This window comes from Megalopta genalis, chromosome 4, assembly GCF_051020955.1.
Source record: "Megalopta genalis isolate 19385.01 chromosome 4, iyMegGena1_principal, whole genome shotgun sequence".
In the NCBI taxonomy this organism is placed as follows: Eukaryota; Metazoa; Arthropoda; class Insecta; order Hymenoptera; family Halictidae; genus Megalopta; species Megalopta genalis.
The window spans coordinates 13,915,678-13,933,841 of NC_135016.1; the positions used below are offsets into that span (position 1 = coordinate 13,915,678).

Here is an 18,164-nt window from a genome sequence, read left to right on the forward strand (position 1 = left end):
CGTATACATACACGCAGTCGGCACATATATAGAAACGGTTGTACACACGAGACGATACAAGAGAGAGAAAGAGAGAGACAGGCACACGCGGGCGTGTTCACGTGTACACAACACACGCGGAAGCGTGAGCGCGCGCGCACGTTCCTGGCCACTCGTTTGTTTGCTCGTTTGCGAGTACGTTTAGAGGAAATACGTAGAGAGGTAGAGAAAGAGAGGGACACGCAGGCGACGCACACGCAGGTGGGTGGTTGAACCCTTGTTATCGTTGGTCGGCGCGGTATAAAGGCGGTATGATTCGGGTAAATAGGCTATTGTCAAGGGCAGGAGAATTTTTTCATGCGCAATGCCTAGGCACATCAAAACACGGCTGCATTCCAGGTCGATGCGAGAACACGCACTTCTCTTTCCACACCCCTGTGTCCCGAGCACTTTACGGAAGGAAACACAGACGAGCGAAACTGACGGTGCTGTTAATAACCTTGCAGCAACGTGCACGGTTTCTCTGGATCGGACACGCGCGAAATTTCTTCATGATAATCGCATCTGCTCGAGGTACAAAATTTCGGTCTCCTTTCGTACCCACCATCCCTCTCTTCCCCGTTCCGCCCGCGTGCGAGCGACAAATACCGCGTCACTTGTGATCACGAACCTGTGGCTCGACTATTCCTCACAATAATCGAACTAAAATTCACTGAATTCGATGGTTCCTCCTGTACACGACCACGTTCACAAACGACACGCACGTATTTGGAACTTTTTTCCGTCACACGCGTAGACAGCTAAATAGGCGCTCATGTCCATCTTGTAAAGGTCATGTGTATGGTAAGCTCCGCAGTTGTAAACAAGATGTACGCAGGCGCTAACCGCTCGAATGGCGGCGACTCGATACGCGATACGCCACGACCGTAAATACACATACGTACGAACGTATTTACGTACACATGCGGTTGTCTCCTTCGCAGTGGCGTAACCATCGTGTCGACTAAACACCGCAATGCGGTGGATCCTCCCGGAGGTCATTCAAGTTGCGCTACATCCTTTCGAGAAATGTAAGTTATTGATGATAAAAGCCGAGTAGAACGTACCTTTCGAACAGTGCAAGTAGTAAACAAGATATTTCCATATCTGATCCCCACTATTGTTAGAACAAAACACCGATCGCGTGTAGTTACATTTCTGGAGCAGTACATATTCGGACTTGTTCTTTCATTAGCATTGTCGTGGAAATTTAAATGAACTCAACCTCTGATATTGTTGATTTAATAAACATACGCGAAAAAGAAGTAATTATATTAATAAATTCGAACCTCTATTAAAGCCTTCCTTCGGATTGAAATATGAACATACTTTCATTCGGATTATTTGTCACTTGTATCTCGAATTCAGAAGTAGCTTGGCCTCCGTAAATTGATGTTCATTTCTGCAAGTTGTTAATTTTATTATTTTTAGTAGACAACTACGATCGTCAATTGTTTGTAGTAAATGGAATAGTACACATATGTATTTCGAACACCAGGACAATTCGCAGTATTCTGTCTTATCAATATAACTTTTACGCAACTTCGAGTCGGTTATTTTGTTTAAGTTTCTACAAATTGAAAAATATGTAATGTAATAATCGTCGCGCTAAGACTCTATGAATCGAATAATCCTTTAGAAAATCAGTCTTTACTCAGAAATTTGATAAAACGAAATGTCCACAACTCGAAAGAATTTACGACACAAACGATTTAAAGTAAAATTCTATTGTGCTCTGAAGAAATTACATGGACTTGTTGTTTTTAATTTTGTAATAATTATTATATTTAAATTATTTTTTAATAGTTATAATAAGTCTAAAATAAATTTAAATAAGATTAACGGTATTATACCTGTAAACCATTTCTTTGTTATATTTTGTATACAAATCTGAGGAAAGTAATTTTGAATTTTATATTTTTTTTTCATGTCTTCATAATAAAGTCTTAATTTAGAATTGACAGTTAAAAAAATGTCAAACTATCTTCATTTCTTTATCTTCCCTTTAATTTTTATCAGTACAAGGGACAAAATATTATGCAATTGAAATTTTATTTTTTAAAGACATTTGACTTGTATATTACTGTATTGTTCACTATTTAATATTTTCATTTTTAACTCTATTTTACACATGACTTTAGTGCGATACAAAATTTTTCAAAACAGAATGAAGATATCTATGTACAGTTACGATACAAAGTAAGATAAAATATTTTTATTTTTTCTTTGGATGAATAAAGCTATTTTCTTTACCAGCTTACATTTGATGTATTAATTTAGTCAAGCACCTTTTAAAATAGTATCTTACATCCTTACTTTGCATTAAAACTTGACCTGCTGCTATTAATATTTTATAAATATACAGTTTAGCTTCACAATTCCATCGTAAAATTAACTTCATGAATTTAAAAACCGTTCTATCTTTGTACCTAAAGAGAATTATTCTATTAGTGACAAACATATTTCAATGAACATGTCGCGTGATGGTAGAGACGTTAACGTAATTGGTAACACGTGTGTGTATGTGTCATTTAGATTGTGTTACAATTTTCAATATTTGTTACGCCACTGTTTTCTTTAATGTCTCACACTGACATAGGTCGTTGTAATATAGAGACGTACGCTTGCACAAACATATATGCGTGCTTTCAAGTCAAGGTGGACGACTACGGATACACGCATTTTGCTCGCGTCGTTCTAGGTATTGAATTCTCATCGGCAGGGTCGTTTGTAAACACATACATAGATATATAAATAAATACTTCTCCATTAATTGATTGTAGTAATAAGTTTTAACACTAGAGCTACGAAAGAAATCAAATTAACCGATTTCAGGTTTCTTGTTTTACGATTATTATCAAATAGATACGTGTTTCTGTAAGTATTTATGCAATCTGAAATAAAAATCAATTCAAATTTACATTGATCTATCATTGTAATTTGTTTATTTCAATAAAATGTAGTTACTTCGATTGCTCGGTATTTCTAGCGTTAATAGTTTGATGAAGAAGATACTTCGAATTTTTAACGGTGATTCGTAACGTTTACAAATAGGAAAAGTGTATATAAACGTGACTGAATTTTACGTGGAATTAAAGGATAAAAATAAAAGTTAGCCCTTATAATTTACTGGTCCCGTATAATATGTAAATTAAGGTAAAGCACGCGTTTACTAAACTTGCTAAAACTTTTGATATTCTTGTACAAAGGTTAGAGTTCATATACAACCAAACTCAATTTTGTTTTAATATATAAGTTATATATCTTTTTAATAATATTCAAGGATTGAGATATATATAAAAGTTTTAATAGTGATTGTAATAATATTTAAAAAAAATACAAGATATGTACCTTTGTTATAATACAAAATATATATCATTACTATTTTTTCACAAATGTTAGAAGTAATCTAATAGTACTCTACTTATCAAAACTTGCAGATATACGTAACGGTTCATAAATTTTGAATCTGATCTATAATAGAAATCTATATTCATATGTATGTTTTGTCAAAATATGCTCAATAAATTTTTCATTTGCTTGGGGATTTTTCAAAACCATCATCGACATTTTTGATAAAACGAGTACTATGATATTACTATAACTTAATGTATATCAACGATGATATAAGTACTTCGCCAAATTTATATTGAGGTACAGTGTAGCAATAAAAGTAACGGTGTCATAGAACTAAATTATTGCGTATATAAGATAATGTTTTAAATTAATACTGGCACTGTGCGATTGCTCTTACTCCTACACGACGAAATGAACATAAAAACTTTTATATTTGTACTTAAGACTGCGAATTTGTATAAAAAATAAAAATTGTCAGTATTAATTTGAAATTACTGAAGCTTTAATTATTTATTGTGCTGAGTTATATTTACTTTACTCAGTTTTGTCATAAATGCATTTTGTACATATAAATGCATAAAATCCAGTCTAGTAATAAATTAAATGGAGATCTATTCTTGAGTTATTGCCCTTTTTATATTTTTGTGGATAGTATTATATGTACAAATATAGAACTAAATTATAGTATTGATTATGTACAAACCAAAGTAATCTATAAGTAGAATAATGTATCAGAAAGACATTGATGCGGTTCCATTTGTATGTTCTGTCCTACAAGAGAGACGAGCTTATGAGCATACTGACAAGGGGCGGGTACTTTTACAGTACCGGGCCAATTATAGTACAAATGACAGAGTTTATACGTTAATCGTTGTATATGCTCAGCCTTCATATTTTTATTGTCATAAACAACGATGTAACGTGTCGGTGATACTGTGCCCATTCGTACATTCTGTGACACCAAAAAGAAATCGTAGACCTCAGATCGGGTTATACATGTATCTACGACTGACCCTGGCAATGGATTCTCCAAACCTCTGGGCTAAAGTTAAAAACACGAACTTGTATAATTAGCCAGTTCGACTTATTAGTATCTCTTTTCTCATTAGTATACTTACACATGTTGCAAATAATCGCGTATTAATACGCTTATGGACCGCTATAACGGTTAGCGTTGGCTGATAATTCGGTTCAATATTTTTGAATGCCACTAACAACTGTTTTACTTCATATTTACCAACAGTATCAATTTGGCCATCGCCAACACCATCTCGGTATACGATGATACGATCTGGGTAACGTTTATTGTGCTGTAATATAAAACATTAAGCATGTAAAACACGAATGTAGTAGAAGATATTAGCTAAGGAATACCTTATAATAAGCTTTCAGTGCTGAAGTCATGCAAACTTGAAGCATGTCCATCAATTCTTGATGACGACCTTGTAGACAAATTTTACTGTGCCAAGTCGTTAGTAGCTTATCTAAACTTGCTACAAAACCTGCAACACTTCCTTTTGTGGATTGACCAATTCCTCCGTGATACACATCTATTCCGCATATCATGCAATTCTCCTAATCGAACGAAATAAAATTCATTGACAGTATAAAAAAATACGGTATAAATTCATTAAAACGGTATATTTTTTTTCATACCATTGGAATAGCTAATGTCCAAAGAGCTCCACCCAATTTGCAGTTGATTTGCAAAGCTATTTTTTCCGTTATACTTTTTAACTTATCTGCGCGGCTAATAGTTCTTGATATAATCACTTGAGAAGGCACTGGCATTTCTACGCAACATATTCTAAACAATAATATTATATTAATTATGACATCATATTATAGAGTGTTACGTAACGTAGCGAATTTTTATTCGTGTTGAAAAGTTTTTGTATTTTCGCATTGTCTTAAAAATTTATGCAATTCTTCACAAATTAAAATTATTGACCTCATTCTTGCAGAAATTTTATATAATTATGTTAACTAAAGAAGTAAACATGATTTTGTTTGACGAGTTTAAACTTCAATGTACATCAGTCAAATAGATGAAGAATTACATAAACTTTGATGAATTGCGAAATAACATACAACTTTTCCTACCTCTTTACAGCAGAGTATCTGTCAGTACGGTTAGTAGGAAACACTACAACCATTAAATTTATATTACGTTGTATATTCCTGCGCAGCTCTTGCACATAGCTTTCTGTCCTGTCATCTCGTAGACATATTATCTGCGGTTCCCTAGTGGTCACACCCATTGCTTTCGATACTTTTTTAAACATTTCGATAAATTCGCGTGTAGACCGAGTATCTTTTTGGCAATGTAAGATGCACCATTGATTTAAATCCGTCTAGAAATGCGAATATATAGTATTGAAAATAATATTATCAAATTCTGTTACACATCAAAAATTACTTACAGTACGTAACATAGGATTTCTAGAGACTACGTTACCCCAGTCTACAGATTTGTGAGGTAGCGATTTAAACCGTTTATCTCGTCCGAAAATAATTTCCTCAGGTTCTAAAAGTCTTCCCTTAAAGTTAACTAATTCATTTTCTAAACTCAAACCCCATTCAGCTAATATATCTCTTGGAATATCATTACTTTGTACTTCTTGTACAAAGTGTTTAAGTACATCACGACGTGCATTAGGCGACATCTTTGTCACTTCATCTAAATCTTTCATTATTCTAAAATCTGAACGAATACTGTCAGTCAAACTTGCTATGTAACATAGCTCGGGAACTAAAAGTACGATTTGTTCTTGCGTCTGTAAATAAAATGTTACTAATAAGTACTAATAAGTATTATTAATTAACTACACAGAATGAACCAATAATAATTACCACCTGAGATACTTTAATATGGTGATAACAAATTTTTTGCAAATGAAATTTTTCTGTACTTTCTATAGTTTGAAAAATATTCGAACTGGCCATTTTTATTGGTTTCACTCCGTAATTTTCTACGATAAATTGCCAGTAATAGAAAATTATTAAATACTTGTCCCGTTGTTGTTTTAATTTTTGCACAATTAACTAATAGCGGCTGTTTAGCATCTTGTATTTGTAGGTTCCAATGCTGTTTATAATAATCTAGTAAAGATATTTTATCTTCTCCTTTTTCGAAAACATATGTTGGGTTTTTGTCCCATGCAATATCGTCCACACGATAAGTTCTATTATTGTATCTTGTAAATACAGATAATCCAATTATTTCTTTCGTCACAAGATCTCTGAAATTTGGTTTCTGTCCGAAGCTCATCCTGCATTTTATAATATCATTAGATTATTGTTATAATAATAAATACTTGCAAAAAAATTTCTAGTTATTACATGATGTCACGAACTGTTTCTGTACGCATAACACGGTGCTTCGCATCTAAACACAATTTCAAGCCTCCTTGATATTCACTAATAGATGTAACGTATCCAGGCCATACTTCTAACTTATGTTGCGGTATCGCACGTATTCCTTTAGGGTTAAAATTGTGTTGGCCAATACGAACTAAGCTAAGGGCTCGCATAACACGACCGAGTAATAGATTAAAGAATGCAATGTTGTCACCCATATTTTGTTGTTTCTTAAATATTAGAGACATTGTTATTGTTGACTGATCCATAGGATGTGTAGATGTTAAAATTGTGATCTGAAAATTGCATGACATTCAATTATTTGTATATAGTTTTGTTTACTACTATTGTTACTTACATCCTGTTTTAATTTTTTGGGTAAACAGAGGGTAACTCCATCAAATACTCTTGTTCGTCCAAGAGTTTCTATATGTTGATTAAGAAGTTTCCTACGAAGTGGTCTAGAGTCTATGTCAGGAGAGAATTTAACTTCATAATTGAATAATCCTTTTTCGGCATCCAATTTGAGATTTATATAGTTTGCGCTCAATTGTATTCTAAAAGATAATTATTGATCTATAATTTATTTAATAATATTTGCGATCGATGTTAGAAAAACTATACATAAATAATAACTTACGATTTTCCACTTGTACCTTGTTGAGGAACTAGCCTAGGTGATTGGAATGATGATACTTCAGATGAACTGACAGTGTCTTCAAGTGTTATATCCGATAATTTATCAAATACTGCTGTATTATCATCAGATGATCCAGGAATATGTGGTCTTATGGGAGTTTGAGGTACTGAACTATAAAAATATGCGTCTATATGAAATTTCGGGAGCATCAATTTTTTTTATCACTTTTTTACTTTTATATTTTAATGTGTGCATATTAGACATTATATTTCATTAAATGATTTTATATAATTTAAAAAATGTTTTAATTATAGCAAATCATAAATAATTATATTCCACCTTTCTAATATAATGGTAACATTTCTGAAAATATGTCCCATTGTTTTCATGCTATATAATTACTATAATTAAGAAAAATATTAGCAAATCAATATAATTAAACAATTAGCTTTCAAGAAATACAAGTAATCTAAAATTACAATATCATCTGTAAAGTTCACATGTTTTCAAAAATACTTCCTTGTGAACTAGGAGTAACAAAGCCAAGTAATTAATTGCTAATTACTGAAATATCATTGTGTAATTTTTATTACATTACAAAATTCATGATATGAATAATGGATAATTTAGATGCATATTCATGTTTAACAAGTTTTTGTTATAATTTAAAATACATGTAATGATGACCCTTGTTCTAGGTTTTTATACAAATATTGTAAAAGAGTGCACAGCAAAGGTATTTTAAATTCAGCCATGGCACAGCAAACGTGTTAAATTAAATTTATTGTTAAGAAGTTTTTTATACATACCTAGCAATCTTAATTTGATTAAGTATCGACCCCCTACCTATACAAGGTCGAATTTCTTCTGGTGATGAGATTATTTGTGACGGCAGAGTTGTTTCAGGTAGTGGAGTTGCTTGTGGAAGTGGAGTTACTTGTAGTGGATGGTTTGTTGCTGCAGCTTTTCTTGCTTTAATCATATCTAGTAAACTGGCTCTCCCTTGACTCATTGTAAGCTTAGGAGCACTAATTATAGGTTCTGGTATATAGGTTCTGGTCGAACTTGGTAAAGATTGAATTGGGAAGACAGTAGGAATATCGCTAGCACTGGCGACAGCAGCAGCAGCAGCTTCATTCCCTGCTCTATTCCTTTCCCTTATCAATTTTAGGAGAAGGTTCCCCCTTCCGTTTCCAATTAATTTTTCTTTATTGTTGTCCATTTTTTATTCTCTATTTAAGTTTTAAGGTAAACTGGAAGTAAACATAATACCATCATTAAATTATTTTTATAAATTAAATTATTAAATTAAAAATATGACTACAAAGAATAGCACTAAATCAAATTTATAGAAGAAAGGAAATAAGATTTCTTAGATAAATACAAAAATTTAAAAAAATAGTTAAATAATATAAATTTCAAATACTAGAAAATGATTTTAACTAACTATTTTATATTATTTTAGTAAAGACAAAAATTTTACAATAGAGTATTGCTTGAAGGTTAAGAGAAATGAATATGTTTTACTTATTTTCGAGAATATCCTTTCTTTGTTTACATTCAATAAAAAATGTCTTATACGTGTGCTTAGATGTATACAAATTTTAATGAATTTCTATAAAAATAACATAACTGTTAATCTATTTTGTTATAATATATTACTAATCTCAGTGTATGTATTTTGATTAAAAAGTGCACGTTGTTCGAATAATATTTATATTGGAAATTGTGGCAACAATAACTTAAATGAAATCTACATGTGTAAATGAAATAATTTAAGGATATATAAACACCAATAATATTAAGTGATTTCTTATTTTGGGCAAGTTCTTCGTTTTTAGAAGAATACATTCGGGTTCACCTCATTTTTAAAATACATACACTACACTTACCGTAAACTTTTAAAATAGGTTAAGTCGCGATACGAAACAATATGTAGTTTATATATATATATTTATATATAAATATTTAATATATATAAATATATTTTATTTACATTGAATCTGACTTTCTACTTCATAAAAACGTACACTACTTTACGAAATAATATATTATTATGTATGCACGAAACTCATGTATGTGTAAACGTTAAAAACTGATTCAAAATATTCCTATTTCCTGACTCTCTACAAATATATTTGTGGCATGAATGCCATATTTTGTACCCACCCAACTATATGGCTGGCACCACGAGGCTGGCACAAAATGTAAAAAGATCCAAACAAAACGTTCACGTGATCGGAGCTGTGATGTAGCTGAATGGTTGTTAGACGCCGATGCTCAGGGATAATTTTTAGAGGACCCTCATTGGGGGTCCTCACACATAGAAAGGCTCGAAAAATGTATTTCGATCCTGGCCCGGTCACGTTCGCTCGCGTATAGCTGTTTACATATATTTTGCGCAAGTGCTCGTTGAACGAAATATTATAGTGGTTCCTATTGTAATTTTGTGTGATAAGAGTTATTACCAAACAATTGTAATCTTTACTATTTAGCTGGTACTGTGTTTTTGTTTACACGTTGGAGATAAAATTACGCGGAAAACGAATATACATAATTAAAAGCAACGTAGAATGATCACGTGTTCAAGTGTTTTATGCATGGTTCAACTCTGATTCTGATGTAATTAAAATAGCAAACACAGCTTTATTTGAGATCTTTCAGATATAAATTTGTTTGCATTTACGTAGAATTTGTGTTGCTATATATAACAGAAACTCTAACGAAAACATTCATTTCGGGTTGCAGTATTATTTCGTATTTTCTTGTCGTGTGAAAGTTGATTTTAATACACAAGCGCGCTTATTCAACAACTTATTTTTCTTATCCACGATCTCTATGTAGATTGAAAAGTTGTGAGTCGAAGTGTTGACGGCACTTTTGTGTAGGATCACAAATTTTTCGAGTTGATGCAGGCAGCCAATAGGGAATGCACGTGGGGATTCACAATTGGCGTGGCGTAAAGTTTCTGAGTAAGTCCGATTTCATATGCGCAATAAGCAAAGTATTATTTTATTTTTTTGAATTAAATTTCCCGCTACAATAACAAGTACTATCTAATATAAGCAATAATATTCTCACAGTGAATCGATGCAAAATGATTGCACGTTTTGTTGCACAGGAATATAATGCCTATTTTAAAATCAGTTGTTATTTAAATACGATATAGTTACGTGTTTGTTGTATCGAGTTGATCATTTAACGCAATCTAATACGAACTTGACAATTTTAAGTTGTTATGAAAAAATAGAAGAAGTTTTAACAATCAAGAAGAAAGTATAGGGTTTTATACTTTCTTGCTCCGCAGCGCGTTAGGCTAAGTTCACAGTGGAGCCATTTTTCAGTCGGTGTGAAGTCGGCTGAAAGCGCACAATGGTTAGCGAAGCATGACCCGTGTAACTTCGACCGAATTCGTCGGTGGACGGTGGTCACAGTGGCCCGATTTGTTGACCTAATCTAGATCTTTCTCAAGGGTTTTGAGTAAAACTAGAAAACAAGAAAAGACAAAAATGAACTGACGCCGACATCGAACCATAGCCGCATAGAAACCAAATCATTTCGTTTTCCCTCCGATCAACTTTACGTTTATATGTTTTTATAACAAATTTTATTATATACATTTCATTTTATTAACAATCCTTTTTTGTTGCGAATCAAAGTGAGAAACTGGAGGTACTTTCCTCCTCCTCAAAGGGCCTAACCGAATCAGATGGTTAAAATTGCCCTTAGTGGTTTTTGAATTACTATTGTACCGTCCAATAGCTGACCAAGAAATACATACATACGTATGTATACAGGGTGTTCCACAATTATTTTAACAGCCGAAAATGAGGGGTAGCTGATGTCATTTGAAGTAACTTTTTCCTTTGCGAAAATGCAATCTGCAGCTTTGTTTACGAGTTATTAACGAAAAACACTGGCCAATGAGAGGTGACGGTGCGAGAGAGAGAGAGAGAGAGAGAGAGAGAGAGAGAGAGAGAGAGAGAGAGAGAGAGAGAGAGTCCTCAGCACGAGGCTTTGACAGAAGGTCGGGACCGACTCGAGCCGCGTTCGAGGTATTGAACAAGTCACGAAGCGAGAACCTTCTGGATTTTTTTTACTACATAACAGTGATATTTTTAAGAAAAACGCTGTTCACCTTTACTTTAGAACGTCTGAAGAATATTTACTAATTTTTCGGACCCGAAATAATATGTAGTTTAACCGTGACAGCCGTTTTAATTTTCTGATGTGCATGACACCTCGTGTGTACCATATGAAATTTTTATGCAGACCATATATACAGTCATGCCTCGCCATAGTAAGCCAAGGCAGAGGCAACTGGTTTAAAATTATGAAGCAGGTAGAGAAATTGCATCTTCTCTGATGGGTTAACGCTTCATAGCTAAATAGCGGCTAAACAGTAGCGAGTAAACAAGAGTGCACGACATCAGTACAATCGCAAGCGAAACAAGTCACACTGACGACCAATGTAGCTCGTCTCACTTTACCATTCGTGCGGTCTCACTCAATACCTGGCGTTCCATCTGAAACACTTAGCGTGATATTCGATTTATACTTTTTACCCCGTAGGATTCTTGACCACACAGTCCAGCGTATTTGCGAACGTCTTGAAATGACGAACACAGAAGGCTGTTATTGCTTCCATGGTTATGTCACTCTGCGTAGTTCTTGGCTAGTGCCTTGGCTATCTTGCGCCTTTGCGATGACGGTGGAGTAACTCAACCGAGAAGACCCTCATCACCACCCCCGTCCTGTGTAGAACGATACTGCGCCTTTCGTGGTATCACCATCCCCATTTTGCGCACTTCGTGGCCCGAGATTTGGGATTGCGAATCACCCGGCCTAGTGCCTAGCCTCTGCTCCAGACAGAGTTCGAAATTATTCGAATTGTTCCAAATAAATATTTCACTAATATAATTGTCTGAATAAATTCTTGTCTGTCGAATATTTTATTCGGGTAATGATTATTCACTATCCCACTATCCCATTCCTATTTATTCGAACAACCTATATACTCGGGCATTGTACATTCGAATCATAAAGCGAATATTTGTTAACTGTTTTCGTTTTTACATAGTTTTACGGAGATATATTTATACAAAGATATTGAAGATCAGTTCAATTAGAGCATACAGAGTCACAACCGAGAGACCCTTTGAAGCATTTGTAATCAAATCGATGACTTTCATTTTTAAGTCATATGATTTATCACGGAGAGTTATCAACATAAGGTTTGCTTTAAATTAATTAACGATTGTCGCTTGAGTTACAAACAATATTGTTGATGTATTTTACAAAATATAATGTCCAAGGAATCATTGCTGCAATCCGCGCAGGAAAATTTCAAATTGGCCCGTAACGACACGAACACTGCTTTAACGGAGGAATGAGTGAAATTATTGCATTATCAAGTCTCTGGTAGAAATGCTTCACGAATCGGTCAAGATATTGTTACAAAACGAATTGAAATTAGGGAACAAACTAAGGTCGGAGAACCGGATACAAATTTTTCCGAATGTGCATACGATTGACATAAATCCCACAAGTATTGGAATTGGAAAAATTATCCAAGAGTAAAAAATCTCTCATCAGTTACGAGTTCTTTAAACTCTAAATAAATAAATTTTTCGCGGAACCAAGCATTTTCTTGAGGTAGTACCGTTGTTTTCCTTATTGCAGCCGTTTATGGATGAGTATTTAAAATATAATAAAGATAGGGAAGCAAAGAAATATTTACCCAAAGTGAAGGATGAACTGAGAGTGAAATATCTCGTCAAATTGAAGTAAGCATTACAGTGACAGCAACAAGTTTGTAATCTTATAGAATGTTGGAGGAAGCAGTTCTCAAATGGCGGTTGAACAGAAAAATATTTTCACGTTAATGTTCATATTGGCGCAATGTGAACCGTCCGATAGATTACTGATTAACAAAATTAATGAGTACACGACTAGCCTTAAAAATTAATTTAAAGTTCTTATATTTACCTTTCCTTTCCTCCTATAGATTTCGAACTATAAATTCTAAACTAAATAAACTTTTATTTTCGAATTTCGAAAATAAGTAAAGAGAGAGAGAGAGAGAGAGAGAGAGAGAGAAAACAATACCGAAGAAAATACAAATTATTATCCGGGTCTAACTTTATAACCGTATAAAGATATAACATGCAGTATGTATAATATAATAATAACGAGACAATGCAATGGAATATATTAACATGTAAGTAGTTAAAAATGTATTAACAAGTAAATAGGCTCAATTTTTTTACAAGTATCGTAAATATTTCGTTATGGCAATGTATAAAATATGATAACAGTAGTTGCCGATCATTCGATTAGGTAGTATATTTATTTAATATTACCTAAAACTTATTTCTTGGCAGATTGCATAAAATCTTTATGTCTTTCGACTAGGTCCGCGACTATTAATCGTTCGATTTCCTCACCCATACTCAACTGTTCGCTCGTAAGCGATATAACATAGTCTTTTTCGTGACTAACGATTGTTACTTCTTGCTTTCGAGTTTGCAACATATTAGCAATGACCAACTGCGTGAAAAATGCTATTAATTAATTAACTCTCGTCGAATAAACTATTGAAATTACTTACATTATGTTTATACTTGTTAAGCGCATCCCTCGCTTTAACGATTAAGAGATCCTCGTCGGTTTCCAACTTAAATGAGACAACGTATGCTTCAGGAACCCAAAGATTCACTAAAGGAGCTAATATTTTAGGTACTAGCTGAAGCGATATCCTTGGTGGTTCGTTCGAAGAAATCTTGTGAACTGACTGAAAATAATGATTACATGATCACTACAAACTTTGGTAAACATTATCTTGAATGGACGTACCAACTCATTGGATGGAATGTAAAAGTCTGAAACTGCAGCTGCAAGGTACAATATGGCTCTGTTCTTGAGACAAGCTAGCATCGCACATGTAGATCGCAGCAGCCAAAGATACTCAGAAATTGTTGTAAATGTAAGTTGTAACAATTTCTCCTCACTCAATGCTTCTTCATATTTTTGTAATATTCCTGCTAACTTCTCTGCATACTGTGGCAATACTAAGAATACATATAGAGATTCATGATCAAACCATGTGTTATCACTCGATTAACAGATATGCATATGATAACAATGTTACATGATGTTTTGTTACTTTAACTAAACAACTTATACCTGTAACATTGGATTTTCCATCTTGTTGATCGATTTTTAACATGTCTAGAAACTTTTGTCCTATAAAATGTCTTGAAAATGGTTCCAGAGATTTAACCCTGTTGACAAATTGATGAAATTAAGATTACAGGACAATTTTGTGGTAAAGCGATGTTTTCTTCTATTAACAAATATATAGCGAAATGATTACCTGTACATAAAAATTACAGCATATCCCTTTTCCAAAAAATATTCTGCGGATACAGATCCCCTTGTTCCTGCACTAAAATTATCTACAAATCGTACTGTGTTATGTTCCAAGGGCGTTGTTGTACCTCCACTCTACAACAATATATTTGAATCATATAACGTTGTATTGCAACATTAATATCACATATTATATTCTGCAACATAAAACTCACTGTTATCAAAACGGTTTCTTGATTTCTCTTCAATTGACATTCGATAAATTTTTTCAACAACGTTTCATTCTGCGCGAGATCCTGAGGTGGTGAATCTTTTCCATAAAAATCTTCCCACGATGAATTCATACTTGTAATGTGCAGTAATGTTAACAAAGTGGAATGGGTAACTGTTTCTTTTAAAATTTAATAGACTAAAAAAGTAATCACAGTTTTCCAACGAGCAATGGTTTTATCAAACAAAATACAACAAACGCATGGAATCTGGCAAAATTATAATAGCGTCGCATATAGATGAAATCATCTGACTTGCACGTTAACCATTCTTATCTTTCATATCATATATTTTTAGAAATTATCCGTACATACATACATGATGTGAATACTATGCGTATATATGATATAATGGTTAGATCTAAATTACAAGTGATACAAGCGCTCTCTTGTGACGCAATAAAAAATTTAAAGCACGCAATCGATAAAAATGTTCTGTTACGTTACCGAGATACGTAGATATTACATAGATGTATGGAGCAGGTAGAGAATCTGCTTCTTCTCTGATTGGTTAACGCTGCACAGCTAAACAATTCTAGATGAAGAGAGGAAGTAGCGAGTGAGCAAAAGAAAGTAAGAAAGTAAGCCAGAGAAATATATGGAAAAAGACAAAACACTAAAATACTAAAAAAAAATCCAAATATTATTTACTCAAAGTGGGTGCCCCATTGGATCCCTCAATCGATGTTGATTACGTATAGCTTCTACCCTACCGAGCCGAGAGAAGCGAGCAGCAGAGCATACGACGGCAAAACGTCGTTCTTCAGAAATGTCTACAGAATCCTGGACAAAGAACTGTTTCTAAAAATACAAAAATATTGCGGGAAAACTACGTACGTCGGCATTTCTTTGAACTTTGACATTAATTTATAGCTATTTATGACCTAAAAAAATAATAAATTGTATGCCACTATATTCGGGAAACTCTCCTCTATCTTTTCAGATGGATTAGAACTTTCCAACGTTTTCACTTTTTATGCAATGCCTAATTTTTGTCAAAAATTTTGGGTGTTTACAGAAGCTCGTTTTTTTCGAAAACTGAGGGAGACGGAGGAATTCGATTTTCGGATTCTTGATCAGGGAGTGAAATTCTGTAAGAATTTCATAGTGATTATAGGAAATCAAAAATCGTGTCGGATAGTGTTATCAATAGCTAAAAATTATTATTCTTTAATTATTTGTAGTAAAAATTTCATTTCAATATCTCTAATGGTATAAAAGTTATAATAACTTGTCAATGAATTTTATGGCCTCAAATATAGTGCGTGTACAAAAAAGCCACGAGTTCAATGATGCAAAGATGAATCACGAGAAATAGTTGAATAGAATAGATGATCACGATAGATAGTGACGTACAGATGATTATGACATCAGGCTTCAAGTTCAGACCTTAGATATTATTGGATGCTACCTACTTATATTCACTAACAATCATCGCGTTGTGTGAACTTAATTTTTGCAGTGTTATTGCAAACACTGCAAAGAGATCAAAATAGTGGTGGGAACGTAATTTTCCACCAGTAAATGGTAATTTTCGTTAAAAATTTCGTTATATGGGTATTAATAATTTTTAACATTTTTTAAAACACTAGTGCGTGCGTGTTATTTCAAACACTGCAAAGAGATCAAAATAGTGGTGGGAACGTAATTTTCCACCAGTAAGTATTTCGTTATATGGGTATTAATTAAACATAATATCTCACATTTGATTAATTCAATTTGCTTTCTTAAATTTAAACATTTTCGCGTATTCATTAATGTCGAATATTAAAATAGTTCAACACGTTTGCAATATCGGTATATCACTCTTTCAAAATTGCAGATATCTCATACTATTAGGTCATTAAGTATGTAATGTACGATTATCTAAAGCATCAAGTTTGATATCCGATGTTTCCGATATTTCACTTCGATTGTCCTTTGTTTTTTTTTTGCAGTAAGAAGGGATATACCATGTGGCTTTCAGACGTACTCTTTTGTTTTTAATAGTAGTCTATCGTATTGTTGTCCGAGGGTTAAATATTGTAAGCCATGGATAAGTAAAAAATTCGCGTTATTTTCGCATATGAGTTCCGTCTTGGAACTAATGCAGCGCAGTTGAATCGAAATGGTGTGGCAAGGATGTGGCTAATGTACGTATTATTGATGGTTTGAAAAATTTCAATCTGGAAATTTTGATATCTAAAATGAACCACGCGGGTGACCTGAGAGCAAGGCCCGAGATATAATAAACCAAACTTTCAGTGTCAAAATCGAACATTTCATACTTAATGACCTAATAGCATAGTTTATACATCGAGTTCACGGTGACGTCGTGTAGATCAGCGAGCCATATGTGGCTCTTTCTTCCTCTTACGTGCTCCGTAGCTCGTATGCATCTCGGATATCCTTCACACTGACACCAGTGTTGTAGGATTTGATTTTCTATCTCAGCACCATCGACGGTAGGCTGATGAACTTTTGGTAACTTGGTACGAGTTCGTAGTTCGTAGACTAGTTCACAGACTTGAGTTAACCTCAGTGCATTATCTTCTTATGGGCAAAAATTCAGATCTGACAACACTGTACGATAGTGGCGACATTCAACGTTTATTAGTGGAAGTGAAAATTTATATAGAGACATCTTGCGGGAATATCTCTGTAAGCGGCAATCACCCGCAAAATTTAAATTTCGTTTAACTATGACAAACTTTTTTGATCCGAACGGAACTAAACCGAACTCAAGTATTGACTTTAACAAACAATTCTTAAAGGACACATCTTTAAGAATCATCTACACCAGGGGTGTCAAACTCAAAAGCTAACTTGGGCCATAATAATAAATAAATAATGCTTAACTTTAGGTGGGCCGCAAAAAAAAAATCAATGTTCATAGAAACAAATATTTTTATTTTGACTAGTACATTGTAATAAACATATTATAAAGTTAAATTATTGTTTACGTCCTGTTACTTGACATCAAAAATGTTCATCTTGGGCCGCGAGTTTGACACCCCTGATCTACACAAATAATTATGATATTTCATATTTCATAATGCAAACCACTTTCGCTGGACGATTTAAATATATTCGTACGACCATACAAATTTACGCTATATTTGAGAATTTCTTTCCTTTATGTATTCTATGTCATAGTTTACTTAAGGAGA

The 18,164-nt window shown here is 33.5% G+C and overlaps 2 protein-coding genes and 1 long non-coding RNA gene across 5 annotated transcripts; 1 reads left to right on the forward strand and 2 right to left on the reverse strand.

Annotated features, from left to right (window-relative positions):
- Positions 1–173: 173 nt before the first annotated feature.
- LOC117228294 (uncharacterized) lies at positions 174–12,325 on the forward strand. Its single transcript, XR_013033231.1, has 2 exons — positions 174–299; positions 379–12,325. It is a non-coding gene; the product is annotated as an uncharacterized LOC117228294 (long non-coding RNA).
- On the reverse strand, positions 3,990–13,450 carry AGO3 (Argonaute 3). 2 transcript variants are annotated; one of them, XM_033472583.2, is made up of 12 exons: positions 9,545–13,450; positions 8,185–8,628; positions 7,376–7,546; positions 7,094–7,292; positions 6,718–7,031; positions 6,386–6,647; positions 5,799–6,152; positions 5,479–5,729; positions 5,032–5,182; positions 4,750–4,950; positions 4,494–4,685; positions 3,990–4,417 (listed from the first exon to the last, which is right to left on the reverse strand). In XM_033472583.2, the coding sequence occupies exons 2-12, from the start codon at positions 8,595–8,597 to the stop codon at positions 4,088–4,090; spliced, it is 2,838 nt and encodes a 945-aa protein (XP_033328474.2). In that variant the 5' UTR covers positions 8,598–8,628; positions 9,545–13,450; the 3' UTR covers positions 3,990–4,087. The 2 variants fall into 2 exon arrangements, with proteins under 2 accessions (XP_033328474.2, XP_076377451.1); XM_076521336.1 differs by lacking the exon at positions 9,545–13,450 and adding an exon at positions 9,268–9,431.
- A 146-nt stretch (positions 13,451–13,596) lies between these two features.
- On the reverse strand, positions 13,597–17,551 carry Ppcs (phosphopantothenoylcysteine synthetase). Of its 2 annotated transcripts, XM_033472624.2 has the most exons (8): positions 17,372–17,551; positions 15,667–15,798; positions 14,962–15,550; positions 14,751–14,881; positions 14,561–14,658; positions 14,231–14,445; positions 13,986–14,168; positions 13,597–13,924 (listed from the first exon to the last, which is right to left on the reverse strand). In XM_033472624.2, exons 3-8 carry the CDS (start codon positions 15,088–15,090, stop codon positions 13,745–13,747), a joined length of 936 nt encoding a protein of 311 aa, XP_033328515.1. In that variant the 5' UTR covers positions 15,091–15,550; positions 15,667–15,798; positions 17,372–17,551; the 3' UTR covers positions 13,597–13,744. The 2 variants fall into 2 exon arrangements, with proteins under 2 accessions (XP_033328515.1, XP_033328506.1); XM_033472615.2 differs by having other exon boundaries at positions 15,667–17,551.
- Positions 17,552–18,164: the final 613 nt, after the last annotated feature.

Bases quoted from the DNA above. Each gene is read 5' to 3' on its own strand.
- Ppcs (XM_033472624.2), bottom strand. From the start codon at position 15,090: ATGAATTCATCGTGGGAAGATTTTTATGGAAAAGATTCACCACCTCAG. The intron at 14,659-14,750 runs GTAATCATTTCG...ATTTGTCAACAG, and splicing joins GCTGTAATTTTTATGTACAG to GGTTAAATCTCTGGAACCAT. The intron at 13,925-13,985 runs GTAAGTAATTTC...TTTTTCACGCAG, and splicing joins TTAACAAGTATAAACATAAT to TTGGTCATTGCTAATATGTT.
- AGO3 (XM_033472583.2), bottom strand. From the start codon at position 8,597: ATGGACAACAATAAAGAAAAATTAATTGGAAACGGAAGGGGGAACCTT. The intron at 7,293-7,375 runs GTAAGTTATTAT...ATTATCTTTTAG, and splicing joins CAAGGTACAAGTGGAAAATC to AATACAATTGAGCGCAAACT. The intron at 5,730-5,798 runs GTAAGTAATTTT...TCGCATTTCTAG, and splicing joins GAAATCCTATGTTACGTACT to ACGGATTTAAATCAATGGTG.